This window comes from Typha latifolia, chromosome 1, assembly GCF_019914945.1.
Source record: "Typha latifolia isolate L0001 chromosome 1, TyphaL0001v2, whole genome shotgun sequence".
NCBI lineage: Eukaryota > Viridiplantae > Streptophyta > Magnoliopsida > Poales > Typhaceae > Typha > Typha latifolia.
Genome location: NC_133086.1, coordinates 3,001,400 through 3,023,809, shown reverse-complemented (window position 1 = coordinate 3,023,809; position 22,410 = coordinate 3,001,400). Strand labels below are relative to the sequence as shown.

The 22,410-nt window shown below is 37.3% G+C and overlaps 4 protein-coding genes across 8 annotated transcripts; 1 reads left to right on the top strand and 3 right to left on the bottom strand.

The window, feature by feature from the left end:
- Nucleotides 1–333: 333 nt before the first annotated feature.
- Nucleotides 334–2,135, bottom strand: LOC140786780 (small ribosomal subunit protein eS19-like). The gene is made up of 4 exons (XM_073135434.1): nucleotides 1,956–2,135; nucleotides 1,061–1,151; nucleotides 795–978; nucleotides 334–656 (listed from the first exon to the last, which is right to left on the bottom strand). Exons 1-4 carry the CDS (start codon nucleotides 2,037–2,039, stop codon nucleotides 584–586), a joined length of 432 nt encoding a protein of 143 aa, XP_072991535.1. The 5' UTR covers nucleotides 2,040–2,135; the 3' UTR covers nucleotides 334–583.
- Nucleotides 2,136–2,232: 97 nt separating this feature from the next.
- On the top strand, nucleotides 2,233–7,827 carry LOC140786774 (probable mitochondrial-processing peptidase subunit beta, mitochondrial). Its single transcript, XM_073135420.1, has 9 exons — nucleotides 2,233–3,056; nucleotides 3,856–4,020; nucleotides 4,197–4,334; nucleotides 4,445–4,596; nucleotides 4,704–4,812; nucleotides 6,109–6,207; nucleotides 6,905–6,970; nucleotides 7,069–7,176; nucleotides 7,501–7,827. Exons 1-9 carry the CDS (start codon nucleotides 2,397–2,399, stop codon nucleotides 7,585–7,587), a joined length of 1,584 nt encoding a protein of 527 aa, XP_072991521.1. The 5' UTR covers nucleotides 2,233–2,396; the 3' UTR covers nucleotides 7,588–7,827.
- A 518-nt stretch (nucleotides 7,828–8,345) lies between these two features.
- LOC140794866 (beta-glucosidase 6) lies at nucleotides 8,346–12,931 on the bottom strand. Of its 2 annotated transcripts, none has more exons than XM_073147133.1 (13): nucleotides 12,721–12,931; nucleotides 12,108–12,174; nucleotides 11,969–12,027; nucleotides 11,805–11,880; nucleotides 11,480–11,551; nucleotides 11,310–11,397; nucleotides 10,835–11,090; nucleotides 10,459–10,574; nucleotides 9,948–10,171; nucleotides 9,641–9,672; nucleotides 9,144–9,246; nucleotides 8,964–9,072; nucleotides 8,346–8,671 (listed from the first exon to the last, which is right to left on the bottom strand). In XM_073147133.1, the coding sequence occupies exons 1-13, from the start codon at nucleotides 12,856–12,858 to the stop codon at nucleotides 8,497–8,499; spliced, it is 1,515 nt and encodes a 504-aa protein (XP_073003234.1). In that variant the 5' UTR covers nucleotides 12,859–12,931; the 3' UTR covers nucleotides 8,346–8,496. The 2 variants fall into 2 exon arrangements, with proteins under 2 accessions (XP_073003234.1, XP_073003242.1); XM_073147141.1 differs by lacking the exon at nucleotides 12,721–12,931 and adding an exon at nucleotides 12,291–12,407.
- Nucleotides 12,932–15,936: 3,005 nt separating this feature from the next.
- LOC140780635 (F-box protein At5g39250) lies at nucleotides 15,937–19,492 on the bottom strand. Of its 4 annotated transcripts, none has more exons than XM_073126309.1 (3): nucleotides 19,334–19,476; nucleotides 18,358–18,429; nucleotides 15,937–16,900 (listed from the first exon to the last, which is right to left on the bottom strand). In XM_073126309.1, the coding sequence occupies exon 3, from the start codon at nucleotides 16,794–16,796 to the stop codon at nucleotides 16,044–16,046; it is 753 nt and encodes a 250-aa protein (XP_072982410.1). In that variant the 5' UTR covers nucleotides 16,797–16,900; nucleotides 18,358–18,429; nucleotides 19,334–19,476; the 3' UTR covers nucleotides 15,937–16,043. The 4 variants fall into 4 exon arrangements, with proteins under 4 accessions (XP_072982410.1, XP_072982413.1, XP_072982409.1 ...); XM_073126312.1 differs by having other exon boundaries at nucleotides 15,937–16,897; XM_073126308.1 differs by lacking the exon at nucleotides 18,358–18,429 and having other exon boundaries at nucleotides 15,937–16,897; nucleotides 19,334–19,492.
- Nucleotides 19,493–22,410: the final 2,918 nt, after the last annotated feature.

Sequence of the window (22,410 nt, the reverse complement as noted above, 5' to 3'; positions counted from 1 at the left end):
CTGGTACTATGCCAGAATGTGAAAAATAAGTGCATCTTTTGGTGCTAGATCATAAGACTACTCTGTGATCCAGTGAAGAAGTTGACTCTGTAAGAAAAACTACTACATTTATATTTGTTCTGTTGACAGGAGCCAGCATCAACAAAGTTGTGCACATTATAGGGGCAGTGGCATTTCTGGTGTTGCAGAATAAAACGCAAGCAGCTTGACTCTATGCACTTCTCCAGTCTACACTAATTCCAAATCTAGTATCATCCCAGCTCTAGCATTAAATATATATAATCATGAATATAGGTAAGCAAAATTTTAGGCACAAATCACAAAACTGTACGCTGTACGAAAAAGAAGCTCTCCATTAATATTCATTCATAAACTCAAAAGGTCCAAGAAGCATCCATTTAAACCTCATTTCTATCAAAACTAAAATTCAGTGCAAAATTAAAGGAATACAGTGAGTTCTTCGGAAGGTAATCACTAAGAGAAGGATCATCCTCCCACAACTAAGAGAAGGATCTGACGAAGACCACCATGGCCAACATAATTTTTTTCAAAGATTAGTGCAACCACAACTCCTGGCACCAACTCAAGACACTACAACAGTCCGTCCTGCTACTTGATCCAGATCACGCCGTCCCTGAGAAGTTATCATCCTCCCACTGAAAGAAAACAAAACAAATTGCATTGATCGACAGCATATGATTACAAAGAAAACAAGTCTGGAATGGTTAAATCATGCTGTTATGAAAACATGAGAAGACCTCATTCTTTACACGAAAAAAAACTTGAGCACTCACCCTTTAGTATCAATATCAATAATGTTCATCTTATGCAACTGTTGCAGGATGTGCCGAGCTACCGCACCACTGCTTTTGCAGAAATGTGGTGGACGGGATCCATTCCTCTTACGCCCTCCATAAATTTTCTGGAAACCACCAACACCAATACCATTTCTCAGATAGATCTTTCTCGCCATGGAAGCTGCAACATGAAACAAATTGGCAAACTTCGTGTTTAACAAGTCCGAGGGTGTCTCTAATGGAAGTAAGTGAAGAATTATTACCAGCTCTGATGTAATACCAATCAGGGTCATAAGGAGCGAGCTCCTTGAACCTCCCAGTTTTCACAATATCAACCCAGTGAGGAAGTTCCACCTATTAAAACCAGATTAGCACATTAGTCAAGTTTGGCAACTAAAAATGAGATGAAGGTAGTGAACAATGTAAGGTGTAAGTTAATGCTGCTTTATCCAACTACTTCATTTGCTTTTCTTGCATAGATAATAGACTAGGTAAAAATGCCTTTGCAGGAGCAGATGTCACCCCCCATATGTTCCATAGAAGATATAGCTTAACAAAGATTGTTTTATCTCATACCAATGAGAGAAATACTTCTAAATTTTTTCACACAACCAGCACTACTCAAGATTATTCTTCTATAAAGAAAAGATACACTTCATTGGTGAGAAGAACCTCACCTCCCAACGAGTACTTGACATGCATGAATATATGCGCACGACAACGGGCTTATATCAGTCATTATAATTAGCTTCCCTTGCAGCTTAAAATAGGTTAACACCAATCTGCATCTTTCAGTGAAAACCAAGCAACTTGGAATGAAGGAATTCTTCATCCCAGGTTGACCCTTCTTCTTTACTAACCACGGGTCCAAACTTTCTATGAAAAATTAATGGACTAATAATCATTCCTCGACTAGAGCTAAGATAGCAAATAGCACTTCAGATCAAAAGAGAATCAGGAAAATAGAGTGGAGCATCTAATCATACAGATGTCGCAGATTCTAACCAACAGTAATCTAAGATCGCGGAAAGCCCAAAGAAAAAGATGAATGATAAATAAAAAAAGATGGCATTTTGAAGGGAAAAACGAAGAAATATCGAGAAAAATCGGAGGAAACGTAGAAGATTGGAAAAGTAGGACCGAGGAGAGGGGTCGAACCTTGCCGGATCGCTTGAGGTGCGTGGAGTAAGCCTTCACGAACTCTTGAGGCGAGACATCTTTCACGGTTCTCGCCGCCTCCATGGCCGATACCTAAAGAAGATGCCAATCTAATCTAGGGTTTCACAGAGAAGTGTCGATAGCCGAAGAAGAGTATTATTTATATATATGAATCCGAATGAGCTGAACTATAAATGGACTTGATTTAACCAAATCCCATCCGATTCGACCCAAACTCAATAATGACAACACCTCACCTAGTCCTACGTGGCGCACTGCGCACCCCGCGCATTCTAGGCTTACCTCTCCGTCGACTTAATACCTTTCTCCTTTCTCTTTATCCCGTCGTCTCCGTTCGTTCCTCGTCTCTCTTCCTCCAAATCCACCAAACACTAACCCTAACCCTAATTCTCTCCTCTCCACTCCTCAACCCTGCCTCCAATGGCGATCCGCAACTTCCTCACCCTCCTCCGCCGTTCCCGGAACCGCTCTCCCTATCTCCTCCCCTACCGATCGAGCTCCACCTCACCAGCCACTGTCGCTCCCGCCGATTCCGGTGACCTCGCCGGACGTCCACCGGTGCTCATTTATGATCGCCTCGCTGACGCCGTCAAGATGAAGCTCAAGCGCCTCGACGACCCCGACCCCCGGTTCCTCCGATACGCTTCCCCAATCCCAACCCTTGCTGACCACGCCGGAGTCCTCTCCGCCCCTGAGACCCGCGTTACCACCCTCCCTAACGGCCTCCGCGTCGCCACGGAGTCCACCCTCGCCAGCGCCACCGCCACCGTCGGCGTCTGGATCGACGCGGGAAGCCGATTCGAGACCGAGGAGACGAATGGCACCGCGCATTTCCTGGAGCACATGATCTTTAAGGGGACTGCGAACCGGACCGTGAGGCAATTGGAGGAGGAGATCGAGAACATGGGCGGGCATTTGAATGCTTACACCTCACGGGAGCAGACGACTTACTATGCGAAAGTGATGGAGAAGGATGTGGGGAAGGCGCTTGAGATTCTTGCGGATATACTGCAGAATTCGAGTTTTGATGAGGGGAGGATCGAACGGGAGCGTGGGGTTATCCTAAGGGAGATGGAGGAGGTTATTGCTTCTTCTTTCCCATCACTAATCATTTCCAGCTGTTAGATCTAGGCAAAATTCTTTACCTTATTAACTTGGCTTATAAATTGTCATCTTTTGGAATGAATTGGTTAGTTGGATTGCTTGTGTTGCTTGCATTGGAATTGGATAAAAGAATTAGGAGATTGACATAAGACAAGAATAATGATCAAGAAGTCCAAGTGGAAAAAGAAGTATTGTTATAGGTATCAAGAAGAGTGTCAGAAATAGTGAAGAGTTTGCCATAATTTCATCAGAAAGAACAGTTGAATTTCCAGATATATATAGCCTGAGCAACCAAAAGACAAAATGAAACAGCAAGAAGAGCAATATGAGGAATTGAAGACCCCTAAAGGTAGTAAGTATTCTTCAGTTGAAGTATAGAATACAAGTGATGCGTATGGATTCAAAAGCTTAAATGTGTTACATTTACTTTTGTTATTAAACTGAAAGGTATTTGCTCAATATGTAAATCTGATCCATCATTAATGCTTTTCCCATTTGCAGTAGTTTATGTCAACCTATATGTTTTACTTCTTCACTGTGCAGATTCTTTGCTTGGATCTCTTCACAGTTTCTTCCAACCCTATCTTCACTTTTTCTATATTGCAATATCTTTTATCACAATGAAATATCTGGCAAATAACAAATATATGTGCTTCAGAAAACCGTTTATATTGTTATCTGTTTCCATTGACTTTGGCCCAATACGACTAGGTGTTCTATTCTCTTATTTGTTGAGCTATTACTGGTAAATTGATGGATTAGTTCTGTTATGTAGGTTGAGGGACAAACTGAAGAAGTTATCTTTGACCATTTGCATGCTACTGCATTCCAGTATACTCCATTGGGCAGGACTATCCTGGGATCTGCTCAGAACATCAAAAGAATCACAAAAGAAGACCTTAAGAACTACATTTCAACTCATTATACGGCCCCTAGAATGGTAAGCCTACTCAGTCGGGTAGAGACTATTACGAATTTCGTCTCTACAATCAATTATGAATTTCTTCCATTCAATTGATAAGGCTAGCTAGTATTTTGATTTTTGAAGATAATTTAGTAGATAGATAGTACTCATTCTGTTTCTACTTGAACACCTGCCATTTCCATTTGTTTCAGGTTATATCTGCTGGGGGTGCTGTCAAGCATGAAGATATAGTTGAACAGGTGAAGAAGTTGTTCACTAACCTCTCAGATGATCCTACCACGGCAATTCAGTTAGTTGCAAATGAACCAGCTGCTTTTACTGGTTCTGAGGTGTGGATTGTCTATTTCAATCTATTACAGATATTTATTTCTCTGCCGTAAATATAATATCCTTTTGAGATTATTTGTACATACTGGCTCACTATCAAGTATAACTACAGGTTCGGATTATAGATGATGATATACCACTTGCACAATTTGCTGTTGCTTTCAGTGGAGCATCCTGGACAGATCCTGATTCCATCGCGTTGATGGTTATGCAAACTTTGCTAGGATCATGGAACAAAGGTGCTGGTGGAGGAAAGCACATGGGGTGGGTTTTGACATTCTTCTTTCCATTTTATTATGTCTCTGTGTTTTTTTGCTTGTCAGCTTTTGTTCTTCTTGTGCCTCATTATGATGTCCTGCTTCCATGTACAGTTCAGAGCTTGTACAAAGGATTGCAATTAATGATATAGCTGAGAGCATGATGGCTTTCAATACTAACTATAAAGATATTGGGCTATTTGGTGTTTATGCAGTGGCTAAGGTTAGTTATACCTGGTTTTGGAGAAAGTCTACTTTGGATTTTTTATTTCCTGTGACTTCCATAGCTTCATGATGACTGTGTTGTTGATCATATGCTCTTCTATGTTTTGCTGAACCACTAATTGATTGGCATGCAAAAATTCATATTACTAATAAACAGTTAAATTAAGGTGAAATATGAAACTAGCACCTGCTAAGGGATCTTACTAGTATCAAGAACTTATGGCTGCATCCCATTTTAAAGCAAATATTGATCTAATTGAAAAGTCCTATCTGCATCATTGTCCTTTCAACCTTGGTGAGGAAATCCAGAATTCTGTTCTTATTTAATCAATTTGATTATCAAGGAAGAATCTCCTTGCATCTTACAAGAAAATCCTACATATGACAAAAACAATTACCAAATGGATGTCATCATCTTCAAGCCTTTCCATAAATGACATTCATAATATCATACTCCTTTTTAATGTGATTGATATGATGAAGGCATAATAATGCATTCCCTGTTGGAACATTTTCTTGTAGGTATTTGATATCAGTTTCTAATACAAAATTTGTATTTGATGTCTTAATTAGCACTGAATGAACTAGGTCTGATGCTTTATTTTCAGATCATTATTTATTTGCTTATCTCTGTTATCTGCTATATAAGAGTGTGGTGAGTGGGATGAGCTCCATCTATCCAGTATCCAATACATACTTGTCTATTCCCGTGGGCAGTGCTACGTTATCATGCCCAGATGCTGGTACATGGCTGATTTTGAATGCTAAATAATCTTTAGGTCCTTGATGTCATAAAAGTTTTGAGTTGGCTAAGACTAATACTTGCTTTTGTTGGTAATTGGTTCTGTGAATACTTTCTGATTTTTCTCTGATATAAAATTTGATTTGACATGGCCCACATAAGTTTAAGCAAGCATGTTTGGCTGCCTGTTGGTGTCAATAATTTGTTAAATATGAGGTGCTCCATCTCAATAGTATGTGATTCATTGGTGCATGCTTGAGTCAACAATTTGTTGCATGTTTGGTGTCCCATATCTCCCATTCATCAGCACATTTGCATGTTTCCCTCGATGGAATTTTTATGTTGTTTGAAGTACTCATATCGTACTTGTATTCATCTACTTGATAATTCTTTTGGGTAGATTTTTTATAATGTCATATCCTCCTTGTATTCATTTACCTGATATTTTCTTTTGGGTAGATTTTTTATAATTTCTAAGTAGTTATGTACTTTTGTATATATTTTCTAAGATGCATTTTGATGCCATTGACATTCTCTCTTTTTGGTAAACAGCCTGATTGCTTGGATGATTTGGCTTATGCTATTATGTATGAGATAAGCAAGTTGTCCTACCGTGTGACAGAAGATGATGTTACTCGTGCTCGTAATCAGGTACTTCCTTGATTGCTTGTTTTATGCTTATACTGATATCCTTCATGTGCGAATGCCTAATCTTATTTCAGAGGTATTTATGATCTGATCCTGTTTTAAGGGCAAATTAAATGCAAGGAGAATACTGTCTTTCCTATGTTAGAAATCTGCATTTTGTGGGTTGTATTTTATCCTCTGGAAATTGGATCTCTGATTTCTTGTAGGGTTATATTCTGCAGTTGCTTACCATATTGCCATGATTTCAATAAGATATCAGATGTATTACAAAAACAACCAAGATACTCATTATTTTCTTTGGCAACTGCCGAGAAAGTCAAGAAATATTGTTTATATTCTAATAATTATTACATATTTACATGGTTTTGCATATATTACAGGTAATATTGTTCATTTTCTGCAAATTAGTATTTGTTGCCAATTTTGCACAAGCTGCTAGCAATTTTGATTTGTCTTATCTGGAGCTGGCAACACAACTTATTGCATGCTTCCTGATCTGCTCATTTTTACTACACCAATTCACTTGTCAGCTGTCTTTTATTGGTTATTTTTATTTTAAATGCTCAATAATCATGTTATTTTATTCCATTCAATAAGGGTACACAAATACTATCAAGAGTGTCATCACTTTTTGCTGCAATCTGTCTTCATTATTCTTCTAGTTTGTTTAATTACGTACTGTTGAACTAAATGTTTTCAGCTGAAATCTTCTCTCCAACTTCACATGGACGGTACCAGTCCTGTTGCTGAGGATATTGGTCGTCAGGTTAGCATTTCATACAAGGATATTTATGTTTATTTAATTGCTTAGGATCTCTATCTAGCTTCAGAGAAATTCAACTCAAATCTTTTCTGAGCTTGCAGCTACTTACCTATGGTCGAAGAATCCCAGTTCCTGAGCTTTTTGCAAGGATTGATGCAGTTGATGCAAGCACTGTAAAGCGTGTTGCAAACCGCTTCATATTTGACCAAGTAAGTTTAACTTTTAACACTACCATAATGATGTGCTGCAGAAGTAAGTTACCAAGTACAAGAATCATCTTAGTCAACTAATATTTCAATCATTCTCTTCCTTGCACTCTCCTCTTTTTCATATCTCATCATATGTAATCATGGCACCACCAAACACTATTTTTTTTAAAACCAGTGTAAGTTACCTTATTTAGGTTTAGAAGATAAATTACATCCGAACGCCACCTTATGTATTTGTTTATTCGCATTGGTAGGCCATCTAATCTTGGTCGTCTAAGCTGCACCTCATTTATTTCTTTCTTCTGTTTTATTCTGCCCCTGTAGGATGTTGCAATTGCTGCAGTGGGCCCAATTCAGAGCCTTCCCGACTACAACTGGTTCAGGCGCCGCACCTACATGCTTCGCTATTAGATCAACTGTTATGTTCTTTTGTTTACTCTCTTTTCGCACAAAGAATTCTGGATATGAGTCAGTCTAGTGATGGTCGGACACGCGCACCAACAGTCTCCAGGACTCGAGTAAAGTTTTGGGTCTCACTTTTCTAATATTATTTTGTATCAGTAAAATTCCAATCTCTGTCAATAATATGCATCGACGGACTCGGCTACTTATGCATGCCAACTATGAAATTGAAGGAGTTGCTTGAGGTCACACGATTCATCTGTATTGATTTTGGATAACAAAGATTAAAATTAAATAACTCTCAGTAAGTCGTTTGGATGTGGTATAACTGGTTCCTCCAAATTTGGTTAATTCTACTTAATTTTTTAAATTTGAAGAAGGTAGGAAATCGAGTTAGAAAAAAAAATATTTAGTTGTAAATCAATTTAATGGTGTCATAATTACTCTTGACATTAAAAAAAAGTAATAAATTAAAGAGATTTTATCAAACGATTTAATTATCCAAATGATTAAAACACGGATGGATGGAGAGAGAAGAGAGAGCAAGAAAATGAATTAAAATAATAATTAATTACAGTAATCCATTTTTAAGGATAAAATAGTTATCAAATTAGATGGAAGAGGAGTTGAGAGAAAAAATTGTGTTTAAATAGTTATTATTTGCATACTAAATTAATCTGGTGCTGCCTAAACTGATTTAAAGTTACACATCCAGGATAGCTTCCTAATGGCTACGTAGAAATGTTGTCAATGATCGGGTCTTGTCATGTAGAAGTGAATTACCTTTTATTGAACCCAATGATGGTAAATATAATGAGACAAGCTTATGTGAAATTTACAATCTTCAATTTTTCCTATTTCCTCGTGTATGGAAACCACAGAGACTGAGTAGAGCTTGTTGGAGGATCTAGCAGCAGCTCAGGCAGAGGTCAAGAGGTTCTTGAACCACTGGACAGAGTTCTTTGGATATCTCTTGAGGTTATCTTTGTAATCTACAAAGTATAACCCAAACCTTGAAGTGTATCCTGCAGCCCATTCCCAGTTATCCAGAAGAGACCACACAAAGTATCCCCTCACATCACAACCATCTTCCCTGCATAACAAAAAAACAAAAAGAAATTCTATCTTAAAAAAAAAAAAAAAAAAAACAGAACACTGAGCAGTAGAATTTCAGAAATGGATTGATCTATATATACTCCATTTGACCATGATTTTGTTAATTGTCACAAGTTTACTGTGTTCTTTTTCCACACAAAGCAAGGCATGAAGGATATAATCTACATATGAGAATGAGCTACTAAATTAAATGATGGAACACATAACTGAATGCATCTTTCCTTCTTTCTTTCTTAATTAACCAATTCCAGATTTTGCATAAAGAGGACCTGATAGCGGCAGATAGGCTCGTAAGATAACCATTATGATAAGTGATCCTCTTCTCATCCTTCAAAGCGTGCTTGGTGGAAATGAAGGGGTTGTTTGGATCATCCATTCCTGTAAATGAATAATAAACTTTGTGAGTTCTGACTTAAATACATAAGCATGTAAATGAGAAAGATACTTGCCATTTTCTGTGATGATAACCGGTGGGTTACCGTACTTCTGTTTGATGTAGTTCATAAGGCTCCTCATTCCTTGAGGGACAATATATAACCAAATTGAAGAAGCCTGCGTTCCAAAAATGATCCTTAGAACTGAAAAAAGAGCACAACGGATAGAATGCTGAAGCATTTTATAATCCACTATTCATTTTCACACCAGCTGAGATGAAGATAATATCAGATTGCCCTTAAAAGTAAAGTACTTAGCTACTTATCTAATTAGCATCTTTTGTCTACTAAATCAAGATCAACCTAGCATTTTTGTTTTCTTAGAGTATTGCTGATTGACTATATGTGATACTAAATACTGCGATGTATATGAATAAAAAAATCCCTGCGTGTTGAAGAACCAATAACCCTCTAGTAGAACACAAATGTTAACAGATGATATGTTGATCTTTAAAATTCGTAGATTTCATGTATAGAAGAAACGAATAACACTTCAATTCCCATTATTGTACCTTATCTCCAATTGCTTTTCCATCCTTGAAGGCTGAAAAATGAAAATAGAGAGTACTAGTTTAACAGTGTGAACAAGACAGCAAAAGCAAGAAAATAAACTCAACTATAGTAATTAATGAGAAACATATTGTTCCATCTTTTGGAAAGAATAAAATGACAACTGTGTGCTTAGTGTAGAAGTGGTCCAGAAGAGATAGCTTTGTGCTGGAAAGGGACTCTGGACTCAGTGCAAGTTGACACAGACCACATGGGTCAGAAGATTGCCAAGCTAGCATTGATCTTTCAGTTAGTAGACGATAGACTTACGTAGAGTGATGGCACCTGAATCTGCCAATGTATCATTGAATAGGAAGCCAATTATGCCAGTTGAGTTGTTCTTTGCATAATATGTGGTGTAATGATTAATGCCCACAAAATCCAAGGATCCCTTGACAAGAGCAGCCTCATCTGTTGAAAACTTTGGCAGCCTAGCTCCAACTCTTGTCCTCATTGTATCTGGATAATCCCCAAAAAATAAGGGATCCATAAACCTATCACATTCATTAAATATCAGGGCATCAGTAATTCTTACGATCTTTGGCTAAATATTATGCTTCAAAGAAAGCTTTACATGAGGTAACAAATGCGACATAAGGAAATCCTCTCAAGGATGCAAGGTATTTTAGAGGGGCATACTTTTAATTAATCAGATCATGACCAGGAACCGAAAAACAATATATATCATATATGTTATGAATGAAATGCGGGATGCCAATGTAGGGACAATAACAAACTGGAGAACTACGAACAAGTCGAATGATCGTATGGCCAGGCTCACCATCCAAACTGGAAATCTTGTGCTCTTTGTGTTGCAGCAATGTCTTCAGGTGTATTTGACATGGGCTCAAACCACATAACATCAAATGCTATTCCAACTGATCCTTGCTGTGTTGGCTGCATTTTACCACCAAGTTTGGGAACAGATTAATGTGTGAAATAGATGGAATTACTATTTAAAGATTCATGCAACACAAGCCGTATAAGTCAATGAGTGTGTGTGACTTGCATGAACTTTCATTCATTTACTAAAGCATACAATATACATCCTATACGTATAGTTGTTTATAACCACATCTCAAGTTCAGATTAATATATGCCTATGTACTAATCATTACTAGAATAAACAACTAGGAGCAAGTGATAAGCTAACCTACTTTATAATATCGTCGATATATGTCTGCAACAGTAGCATGAGCTAAAAGAACATTGTGTGCAACGATATATGGTTCAGTAGCTGAAGATCCTGCTCTGCAGAACAGGCGGAGGAGGATAGAGCAGCGACCCGGGGCTTGAAGTCCAACATCATACCCTTGGATTGCAAATGTGTGTGGCTCATTGAATGTTATCCAGTTCTTCACTCTGTCTCCAAATGCCTTAAAGCATGCCTCGGCATAGTTGGTATAGTCCTTTCTGCAAATGATCAAACATGATTTTTGTTCTCATTATGATATGATATTGAAGGAGAGGTCTAATTAGTGGTGGAGTTAAAATAGGCATTACTAGTCCATTTTGATGATGCCATGATGCTACAAGTTAATAAGTAGCATCCCTATTCATAATAATTGTCCTCATAGCCAATTGTCAGGAAGTAAGAAATAAGAACAAGGATCAAGAAAAGAAGAGCCTTACATGATTTGCCTATTTATCCATCCTTCGTACTTGTCTTGCAACACTTGGGGAAGATCCCAGTGATAAAGGGTCACATATGGCTCAATCCCTGCAAATTCTCACATGATGCCACTTGGTAACCAAATCTAAGTTCTTAGTAGCAACTTCATAAAAGGATTGGATTTGCTCACCTTTGGCTAGCAGTGCATTAATTAATCTATTGTAGTGGTCGATTCCAGCCTGATTAACTTCGCCGGTGCCATCTAAACAAAAAGTGAGGAGAAAAAAAAAAGTAATGAATAAACTAAATCAAGCTTGTAATCTCTTTTGTTCTTGCTTCTTTCTTTCTTTCTTTCTTTCTTTCTTTCTTTCTTCTTTCTTCTTTCAATCCCTCAATTCTTAAATTTCTCTTCATATGTTTATGTTACACAATCATATACATATAACCATAATTTCTATCCATAGGCAAAACATCGACCATTAATGGAGGGAAAGAAAAGTGCGTGTATTTCATACTTGGAAAAATCCGGGACCATGCAATTGAGAATCTATATGCATCCATTCCCATGTCTGCCATAAGTTGTATATCTTCCTAAAATAACCATTTCAGTGCCCGAAACAAAATCAGAGCAATATAGAACAAATAATAATTTTTCTGAAGGGCAAAAAGGTAAATTCACCTCGAATCGATGGTATTGATCAACAGCAACATCACCATTGCTGAAATCTATCACTTTACCTGCCCAAGAGAAGATGAATTACCACTTAGAAAATTGATAAATATTTTAGTTGATGCAATTAATCAGAAACTTATCTTACCAAAGGTATGAGAAAATTTATCCCAAACAGTTGCTCCTCTTCCACCCTCCTTCACAGCTCCCTCATACTGGATAAAAGATAATGATAATAATGATAAATTAGATATGATCAAGAAAATGATTAATATGATGAAATATTTGTAACTATTTCCTTGTGAATGGGTCTACAAATATCCGAAATTACCGGAATGCCCCTAACATCGTTGGGAGAATGATTCTTTGCTTACTGAAGACAGCACACGTGAACTTTCTCTTCCACCATTTCAGAAGGAATGTGATCAAATGACAGAATGGTTTTGTTCTTTTTTATTCCATTTATCCTTATTCCTCTTAATTCTTTTACTCTCCCCTTCCATCTCCCTGGTACTTAGAACTCCTCTAATTTCATGGGGATTTTATGTGGTACTCTCATTTATATAAGATAACTCTTTTATAAATCTCCTCGCTGCGGAATAACGTTTCTGCTGGATTGGAAGGGAAGGGAAGGGAAGATAAAAAAAAAAAAGGGCTAATAAAATTCCATTAAATTCATCACATTTTGAAGAAGATGGAAAGGAAAAAAGAAGAAGATAAAAAATAAAATAAAAAACTGTTCCAAACTAAAGAAGACCCACCTGATAAGAGGAAGAGGCTGTTCCAAAGACAAATCCATTTGGGAAACTCCTCCTGCTTAGTCCTGGGCTCTCTGCTATGCATCTCTGTGTCACAAACACAACCAAGAGTAAAGCAAGGAGACAACTTTTGAACGCCATTGCTCTCTAACGAGTTTTCTATGCTTGGGATAAATATTATATATATCAAAGAAAGAAAGAAAGGAAGAAAGTTGGGTAAGACTTCACTACTCCTATGAAGTATATATAGATGGAGAGATGAGCATTAAATTGGTGGAGCCACTATTGGGCACTAAAACTAAAGTTTGATCCAATAGAAGTGGGAAATGTGATTTGGTTGGAAGAAGACCCAAGTGTGAAGGGATTGCCTAAAAGCGACAACCTTGGTGGCCCATTAATTGTTCATTTTCCCATGTATCTCAGCAAAAAAAAACAAAAAAAAAAAAAGCGAAAAACATTGAACTATTAATTCAATCATTTATTGTTTATTCTTAGATTTTGGTGATTAAACATACATTAGCATTTCGCGTCACCTGGTCCACATATATCTTGATCTTTATGATGCCTTTAATTGCTTCCAATTTCATTATCAGTTCCTGATCTGGTGACCCACAAACTCACATGGAGATTTAGCATAACCATGACATTGTCATGACATCCACCAAATAAAGTTTTATCATGACAATATCATACATGGGCTCATCTGCTACTACTACTACTACTACCAGGCAAAGATAAAGATCGAAGAGTTTTTAGAAGACACAGATTAATTTCCTCTCGTAAGCCAGGCGAAGGTGTATGCATGCATGTCTATGTTTTCTTATTTATTTATTAATGTGTACCAGAAGATGTGGCTTTGGGATTTGTTTCATGAACTTCGTGAGAATATTAACTTTTTGGGTGAATTTAATGCCCAAGTCTCCTTGCCCAGTGGCCATTTATCTTCGCATGCACAAGTCCCAATATAGGATATGGTACTTTTAAAAGCCTACGGATAAAAAATAAATAAATAAGTCTGTACCCAACTTAATAGGCTAATACAATAACGTCAAGAAATTAATGACTACTGATGATTTAGTATTAGATGGAAATAAAAAAAGGCTTCATATATATATATATATATATATATGTGCACAGCCGTCGTCATAAAGTATTGCAATAATCCACCTAAGAATGCAAGATATTAAACACGCAAAGCAAGTCATCCAAACCAATCTTTTCATGCAGTTGCCAAAAGAGAAAGATGCAAAGCTTTACATGTCCCCACTAATATTGATTCGAAGTCGACAAATAATTACTAGGTCAACACTGTAGCTCAATGGAGTTCATAACTGACGTTATGGTTTGATTCTCACTGTTGACATTAAAGTGTTAATATTTAGTAAAACTTTTGCTCATTATGGCCTGTTTACTAAGAGTACTGACTTCACTGGTCTAACGTCTAAGGCTACCTAGATAGTCTTGTGACGACTAATAGTACTAACATTTCCGATCACTGCAAGAAACTTCCTAATACTTCCAAAATGAATGGGATGTTAAGAAGAAGTACTTCTAGAGGTAACGTGCCTAATCAACCTTTTAGAAATAATCATCATACTTAACGTGCCTAATCAACCTTTTAGAAATAACCATCATACTTTATAAGAACAATCAGAGTCTCTCAGATGTCACACTTAACTTGGTGGACTCTCTGCATTGGTTGATTACTTTCAGCCATGCATAAGTATGGTAGGTAATAATAGCACGGCCAGTTTGGATAACTTCAAATCTATGATTCAAATACAAAATTAATTCTGCCATGATCTGAGGTTGGATTTATTGTCAACTGGCTTATCTTGAAGTGTTAGGATGTCGTATTAACAATGTTTTTATATCTTGGGCAAGCTCAGAGGGGGAGGAAATCCAAAGAAGAGCCAAGACTCAAATATATTATATAGGGAAGGACATAATAGCGCTGGTTGATGATTGATTTTGGTGTTGCTGTCGTTGATGCTGAGACTTTTGTTTTCGTTGTCTCTGTTGTGGTTGTATCCCAAACTTTTACTGGGTTGTGGTGGTTAAACAGTTAGATTGTTTGGTGGTGTAGATGCTAGTAAGTTGATAGTAAACCTCAGTAGGTTTATAGTTTTTGGATGCGTGCAGGGGTTTTTTTAACGCAAATAGCTATTAATTTCTCTCTCCTAATGGAACGGTTAAGATTAAATGATACTAAAATAAAATTAATCGTAACTATCAGTCATATAAACTGAAAGTACCTATCACTTTTCTAAATTATAAGGATAAATTAGTCATATTTTATTTCTCTCTCTTACCTCTATATTTTTAATAAAAGATAAAAATAATAATAAATTAATAAAAGTTGACACTCATATTATGAAGAAAATGGTTATAAGGATAAGCAATAAGAAAATACTTAAATTCTAATTTTTTATCAATTAATCTAATTATATATATATATATATATAATGTCTTATATACAGATAAAAATTATTTTAAATAACTAATTGGTTAGTATGGAATCATCGCTCTTTTGAAATACGTTGATTACTACTATACTTGCGGTGACTGGGCACTAGATATTTAGTAATGAAACAGAGCTTTTCTCAAGAAAAGAACAAAAAAAAATTGGCAAACAGGTTTGAAAGTCTACCTGGTAGGAAACTTCCAAAGCTTTTATCGTTAAGCTTATACGCCTGTCTTTCTTCCAAATCTTTCGATTGAAAGTTTTTATCGTTGGAGTCTTGTGGGTCGGCATCATGCAATTGGACCTTACTTTTGGGGTGGGTAGAAAAAGCGTGTGTTAGTGTACAAGGCTTGTGCAATGACATTGGCATATTATAGTTTAGATGCTACTCACCTCGTTCTGATACACAAACGGATTAGAACACTTAAAATGAAGCTGCTTTCTTTAACTACGAATATCAGAAGAAATCCAATGCACATTTCACTTCAATAACAAGCCAATCGAATCTGTACCAATTATTTGTGGATGGACTTGAATTCGAGATCCAACATGATAATGATTCAGATACGGATTAGAATCTGGTCGTTTTAAAAACAAGATTGATCCGGAGAACTTGTTGCAGCAAATATAGCAAGTACAAATAACAAATTGACCACAACAATCAAAAGAGAAAGCACATTAATGGCGTGTCACTCAGCTAGAGCACCTAAGTTTGCAGATTTTTTAGGTATAGGAGAACACGCCACAGCCCAATATTTTCGGACGTTTCCAGTAGAGCAATAATTAACATAAATGATCTTTAACAGAAGTTTAGTAATTCAATTTATGTCAACATATTCACAGGAAACAGACAGCAATGCTCTTAATTCCAATCGAGCATGTCTAAGAGCCACAGGACCTCATTTTCGGAACGTGCCGCATCACAGAAATCTATCTCAAGGGCAAACACTTCGATGACATTTTCACCTTTAGCCAAAAATAGCAAGGAAGCCCAAGCTCTGATGTCAGATATGAATGGATGGTGGGGTGAGAAGCTGAGATATTCGTAAGCCAGTGCCCTGGCTGCAGTACTGTCAACGTAATCAAAGAGGGACCTATTCATGATTTGTGCCATCTTGTTGGTGTCCTTGCGATTCACAATAACCGAGACACTAACTGTCCGCCCTGAGATATTGGTGAGCCTCGGTTCGACTTGCATTATCATCTTGCAATCAGGGCCATCAAGATGGGCCTTGAGGATGTCCGACATGCCAGGGGGTGGGTTCTTCATGTCTGCTCGGAGCACCACACCTGAGACAGCTTCAGAGAAAATCAACTTCTCTTCGGACCACATGTCAATGTAGAAGACCAAATCTTTAAAGGATAACCTTGGTGGGAGAAAGACCTTGGAGCGATGGGGTTTAGAGAATGTCACGAAAAGACTGTGGTAGCTGACGTTTGGAGGGGGTTGTTTGCAAATTGCTGGCCATCTCCTTGAACAGATGCATTTCCAAAAGAAGTCATCCTTCGCGATATCCCTCCACTGATGACATACCAGCATACAAGAAACGAGGTCTTCACCATCCAAAAGAGGAAAGACAGCCTTCAAAATTTCCCCATTCAACCATTTAGACATGCTGTCCTGTCAAGAAATAGCTGAGCTTGAAAAGACGGAGCCGATTTAGATGCTTGCGAAGCCCTCGGGAGAATGGTGAAAGTGTGACATAGTTACTATTTCTGCTGGAAAAAAGACAAGAATTGCAATTAGTTGTACTCCATCTCAAAAGAAACAAACAATATGGAAACAATTAGAAGAACACAATAAAAAAGTGTGACTGTCTGGTTCCCCATGAAGCACGAAAATATATTTCCTTAAAAAATTAAAATATGAAATTTAACTAACAATATTTTTAATGGTCCTGATATGAGGGTCAGGATGTAAAATGTAGAAAGTCTTGGCAGTCAACGCCTAAACTAGAAGGCAAAATGCTTTTACAGAAAAGTAGAAATATGGTAAATGTCCTGGCCATACAAAAGCAAATGGTAAAACAAAAATGACTAATATACTAAATTATCATCAAATGCAAGTATTAACTAAGAATACCAGAGATAGAGAAAGCATATGAAGATAAATTCTTCCAAGGATATCCATCGAAAAATTTCATTTACAAAACCTCAACATCATAATGTGAGTATTAAACCATGGATGGCCATGTCGACCGGCATGAGGCGTGCCGATGGCATATTAGCATGTGGCATGAGCAGTGCCGCACAACACCTCTCCTAATAGCTTCACCGCTCGCCATCGACCTCACTATCGCCCAAGCTCACGCCGGGTGCCCTAGCCCGAGGGAGGAAGAGAGAGAGAGAGAGAGAGAGAAAGAGGAGGGGGGTTATCGGTTAAAAACTTAACTCTCTCTCGATCTTTCTTCCTCCCTCGCGCTAAGACACCTGATGCGAGCTCGGGCGACGACGACGGCAAGGCGAAGGCAAATGTGAGTATCCCTTACCTTTTTCTCTCATTCTCTTATGGCACGTGCCGTGCTGTGCTGGCCGATGGTCGGCACGGTCCGTGCCTATAGCACGGCCATCGTTATATTAAACTATTAATTGCTCAAGAGTTAAAGAATTTGAACCAAAACATCAAATACACTTCGAAACACTTTAAAAACTCTCTTTGAAAACCTTAAAAAAATTACATACTGTAATTGATTATTTTTCCCCGACTTAAGAGAACTCTATTACCACTTCTAGTGTTGGGATATGCTCCTAAATCCTAATCAAGCTGCTCAACATTGACTCAAGCACAGCTCCTTATCAACTTCAATAAAGTTCAGCTTAAATTTAAATGTGCTAAGCTTCTATTATGTTCAAGTCAAACTTGAACAGAGATTGGATCAAGCTTGCCTCAATAGAGTTTACAATGCATGCATTGGCTGGCTACAAATTTATGTTAAATCATTGGAGAAAGATTTTACACCTTTCTAGCCATTGAATGCACATTGGAAAAGATGTAACACCTTCCTTAGTTTTCACTTTAACATAATTTGAATCTATCATAATGTTGGGTGTGCATATAAGGCAAATAAACCATTATCAGCATCCATGCCATTTCCCAAATATATATGTCAGTTAGAGCACAGTGAAAATTTGAGAAGGTTTAGATAAGGGTTAATATGGATTTATTGAATTCTTACTAAAGTAGAGAGAATCTTGTTGATTTTGCGCCAGTCAAATGGTTCTAGAAAGGTCATGGATAATACCTGCATCTGAAAGGTATTAAAATGCCATCATTGTCATGTCATCACATTGGATCTATTATGAAAAGCAATGGCAAGGCAACGAGAATACAATAGACTCTTTCATGATTCTAAGAGATAATGCAAGCTAGTATCCCTTGAGAATGAAAGGAAAAATTCATAGGACAAATCTAATCACATTTAAGATAGATGAGTAACCATCTAAAAACAAGGATCATACAGCGGCGAAAATTGGGTGGATCAAACAAATAGTAACAGATAAATAAAAGCAAAATCAGAGAGAAGAAAATAAAATCTAAGGTAGTCCTGATGAGTAACATGATGTTGATTGTTGACAGTAATTAAAAGTTTAAGATAAGTGCAGTTAACCTACACGACAAAGTAATGTTAATAAAATCAATTAACACCAATTAGGCATCCATTTTCATCATCAAATATCAAACAGATCGTACCCGAGATAGGTACTGCGAGTAGCTTCAATTAATGATCCAACAGCAAAACAAGGCAACCAAATTCACATAATTAGGGACCGAAAAGATCCAACCCAAATACACATAAATCGCAAGGTAAGTGGGTCCAATCTTATCATCAAACGCATCCCATGATTCTGTAAGGAACATTCATGGATTACTCTAACAAATTACTGACAAGATCACAACTTTCCAATTACCTTTCTTCCGGGTCAACAAATTAATTGAAAATTTAACAGAGCGAGATAAATGACAACGAAAAGGAGAAATTAATCCAAGAGTACAAAATTTACAGAAACTTGCATATAAATGGACATAGATTTCTCTAATACATGGAAATCTTTGAATGTAACGCATGATTTAGCGAAAATCTCTGCGAAATAGAACAAAAGCAAAAGCAGAATGGATCAAGGAAAGTCCTAGCGGAGCAGCGAAGGACTCACCGAACAAATCGATCGATCGATCGGCACGGCTGGCGAATCCAAATCCAAGAATTGAACCATAAGATGAGAGATCCGAAGCGATCGAAGCAACGAGAGGATGCGAGTAGTCAAGTCGTCTGTACCACGGAGGAGAGGAGTGATATATTAAATTAGTAGGGTAAAGCTTTTCCGTATCATTTGTGTTTGGTGATATAGAATCGATCAGGACTGTCCAAGTGAAGGCACTGACGGCTGGAGCAGGATCAACGGCTACAAATGGGTCGCACCGCGGCTCGGATGTACCATGCTGGTCTGGATCCTACTAAACTAAATTGTTATTCTTTTATTTTATTTTTATACCCGTGATTATTCGTCACGAGTTCAAGCACACGTGAGTTCAAATTTCCTTATGGCTAATTGAGACCCAGGCCAAGGCCCAGTTAACCCGAACCAGCCCGACCTACCCGATAGTCACCTCTAATCGATAGAGGGCTTATAATTAGTCTAAGTGCTTTTTTTATCTATCCATAAAATTAAAGTCCCTGAGCTTACCAATAAGCCTTGTTTTGTGTTTAAGGGTCCCTCCTGAACTGGTTCAGAGACTCCTCATCTAATTCGGTAATTAAATTTTTTTTTAATATTTGACCAAGTTTACTCTTAAAAAAATTAAGACTAATAAATAAGATCAACTAATTAAGTTCGGGATTTAGTCTCAAACCAAACAAGACTATAACTATTAAGATTTTAGAAGAGGGATAAAAAGGCAAACTCTACCGGGTTGATATTGCATAAAAATACTAGGTAGGAGTGAAAACGGTTCAGATTAACTCTGACTTGACCCATTATTTGATTTGATTCGGATAAAAAATTCCTATTCGATTCGGATATGGATTCGGATAAAGGTCGGATATAATTTTCGGATTCAGATATTGTATATCCGTTTACTCGTGTATATTTTTGAATGATTTACAATTTTTAGTTTGCTTATTTAAATAATAAATATTAATATTATAACTCAGTGATGTGTTATATATTATTTATAGAGATTAAAATCTCTCATTTTATATATATTTGGCATACAAATAATTTATTTTTTGTGAAACTCTTTATATTTTCATGTTAATTATGTCTAAATAAAATATCAAAATTTGTTTAAAATTTTATCAACATCATTTAACATCCGACGCTCTATCTAAAAATTATTAGTATCCGTTTAGTTAGGATATAATTTTAAATTTTACTATCCGTCTAATATCCATATCTGAATTCGTATTCGAATTAAAAATAATAATTCGAATATGGTTGAAAACTATTCATTCCATTTCACTCCTAATACCAAGTGTTTCTTACGAGTCCTTCAAAGTGGTAGATGTGTAATGTTTTAAGAAATATAAATTTTAGTCATCTTTATCCGAGTGCATTTAACTATCTAGCGGTAAATTATTGTAGAAATATTTCTCAAACTATAACGACAAATTATTGGGTGGATTCGCATATACATAACCAAAAGTTTATGTCATGGAGTCTTCTCTATAGCGTATTAAGTGATATTATTAACAACCAATCAAGCTCAAGATCACAGTAGCTCGCTCCTACAGAGTTAACTTCTCTTATCTTTTTTTTTTTTTCTCAAATAGAATAATACAAAATAACAACAAGATTATATCCAACATTGAAGTCTGGTTCGTTCCACCCTCAAAATATCCTCAAATTGAAATTAAAACGAAAAAAAAATACAAAGATATTCCAGTTTGAAGAAAGCACGAAAAAAAGAAGAGAAAATTAAAAAAAAAAAAAAATTCTGTGATCGAAAATAAAAGATCGAGAAGGGCGATCGCCCTACAATTCCGTTTCTTCAACCCCATAAAATTGGACCAAATGCTTCAAGATCTCGACTTGGGTTCTAAGCCGGAGGATGTAATCCGCGGTGTGCTCGAGGATTCGATCCGCCGCCGTCGCCTCTACCTTCTCCATCTCCTCTTCCCTCCCTATTGCCATGGACGGAATCAACCGCTTGAGCGCCTCGAGCCTCTCCGCGACAGCCATTGCCTTCCTCCATCTCCTCCGCTTGCTTCTCTCGTCGTCGAGGCAACTCCTCGAAGGCTTCCGATGGCTTCTTCTAGGGGTCTTCGGACGCGTGCGGCGCGATACTGGGCGGTTGAAGGAGAAGGTCATGGTGAGTTAAAAGAGAGGGGTCTTGGTGTGGAAATGGAGGCGTCGATTTCGAGTATTTTTTTTCGGAAGGGGGGAGAAGAACGAGTTGGGGTGAAGCGGGCTTAAGTAATGGCTTCTGTATGAAAAGGGCCTTGGTTTTGTTAGGAATTGCGATAATGCCACAGTTTACAGTTAAGAGAGCGAAGCATAGCATGAGGAGAAGCAGGCGGCTGGCAAAAGCCTGCGGTCCTGCAACCGAGCATGTGCCTCACTCAATTCCCAAATTACCCCTCCATCACTTGTATACTTTTTCTAAAGCCCTGCTACTCTCACACCCAGTTATACACCAACATGCACTGACTCGTGGACCCCTCCCAGACGCCCACACGTGCTTCTAGCTGTGAGTTTTTTTCACAATAATACCACCAATTCTTTCAGAATTAATTACATCTTGATTACATCAACTATCACTTTTTCTTTTACCCCTCCAGAAAGAAAAATTAACATCTATTTATTAACTTACCAAAGGAATTAAATAAATTGACTATTAAAGATCCTTCTTTTTTAATCTATTTACTAAGTTAGACAAGATGTTAAGATTATTAATTTTTAAATATAACAAATCATGCTTCAAATATATTGGTATGTGATTATAAAATTATCAATATAGCAAAAATATTTCCAGAAGGGTAACTGTAATAACTACCATTTAGGGGCACATGCAATGAGCATGTGGGAGCTATTCCCCAGTAGTGTTCATTTATGTGATAGAGGTTATGCGACAGCTAATAGCATTATAGCAGCACCCCATCAAAATGGTGGCACATGCTGGTGCATGTGAGCAGCCCATGGCCATAACCCCATGTGGCCAAAATATCATTAAACTAAATTATTATCCATCAAAAAAGAGTCCCTAAGAAGGGCAGTGAGGTAATTTTGGGATG

Bases quoted from the DNA above. Each gene is read 5' to 3' on its own strand.
- LOC140786780 (XM_073135434.1), bottom strand. From the start codon at position 2,039: ATGGAGGCGGCGAGAACCGTGAAAGATGTCTCGCCTCAAGAGTTCGTG. The intron at 1,152-1,955 runs GTTCGACCCCTC...TGGTTTTAATAG, and splicing joins ACCTCAAGCGATCCGGCAAG to GTGGAACTTCCTCACTGGGT. The intron at 979-1,060 runs GTAATAATTCTT...TTCATGTTGCAG, and splicing joins TTGGTATTACATCAGAGCTG to CTTCCATGGCGAGAAAGATC.
- LOC140794866 (XM_073147133.1), bottom strand. From the start codon at position 12,858: ATGGCGTTCAAAAGTTGTCTCCTTGCTTTACTCTTGGTTGTGTTTGTG. The intron at 12,028-12,107 runs GTAAGATAAGTT...TCTCTTGGGCAG, and splicing joins TAAATTTTCTCATACCTTTG to GTAAAGTGATAGATTTCAGC. The intron at 10,172-10,458 runs GTGAGCCTGGCC...TGAATGTGATAG, and splicing joins CAAGATTTCCAGTTTGGATG to GTTTATGGATCCCTTATTTT.
- LOC140786774 (XM_073135420.1), top strand. From the start codon at position 2,397: ATGGCGATCCGCAACTTCCTCACCCTCCTCCGCCGTTCCCGGAACCGC. The intron at 4,021-4,196 runs GTAAGCCTACTC...CATTTGTTTCAG, and splicing joins ATTATACGGCCCCTAGAATG to GTTATATCTGCTGGGGGTGC. The intron at 6,971-7,068 runs GTTAGCATTTCA...CTGAGCTTGCAG, and splicing joins CTGAGGATATTGGTCGTCAG to CTACTTACCTATGGTCGAAG.
- LOC140780635 (XM_073126308.1), bottom strand. From the start codon at position 16,796: ATGTCTAAATGGTTGAATGGGGAAATTTTGAAGGCTGTCTTTCCTCTT.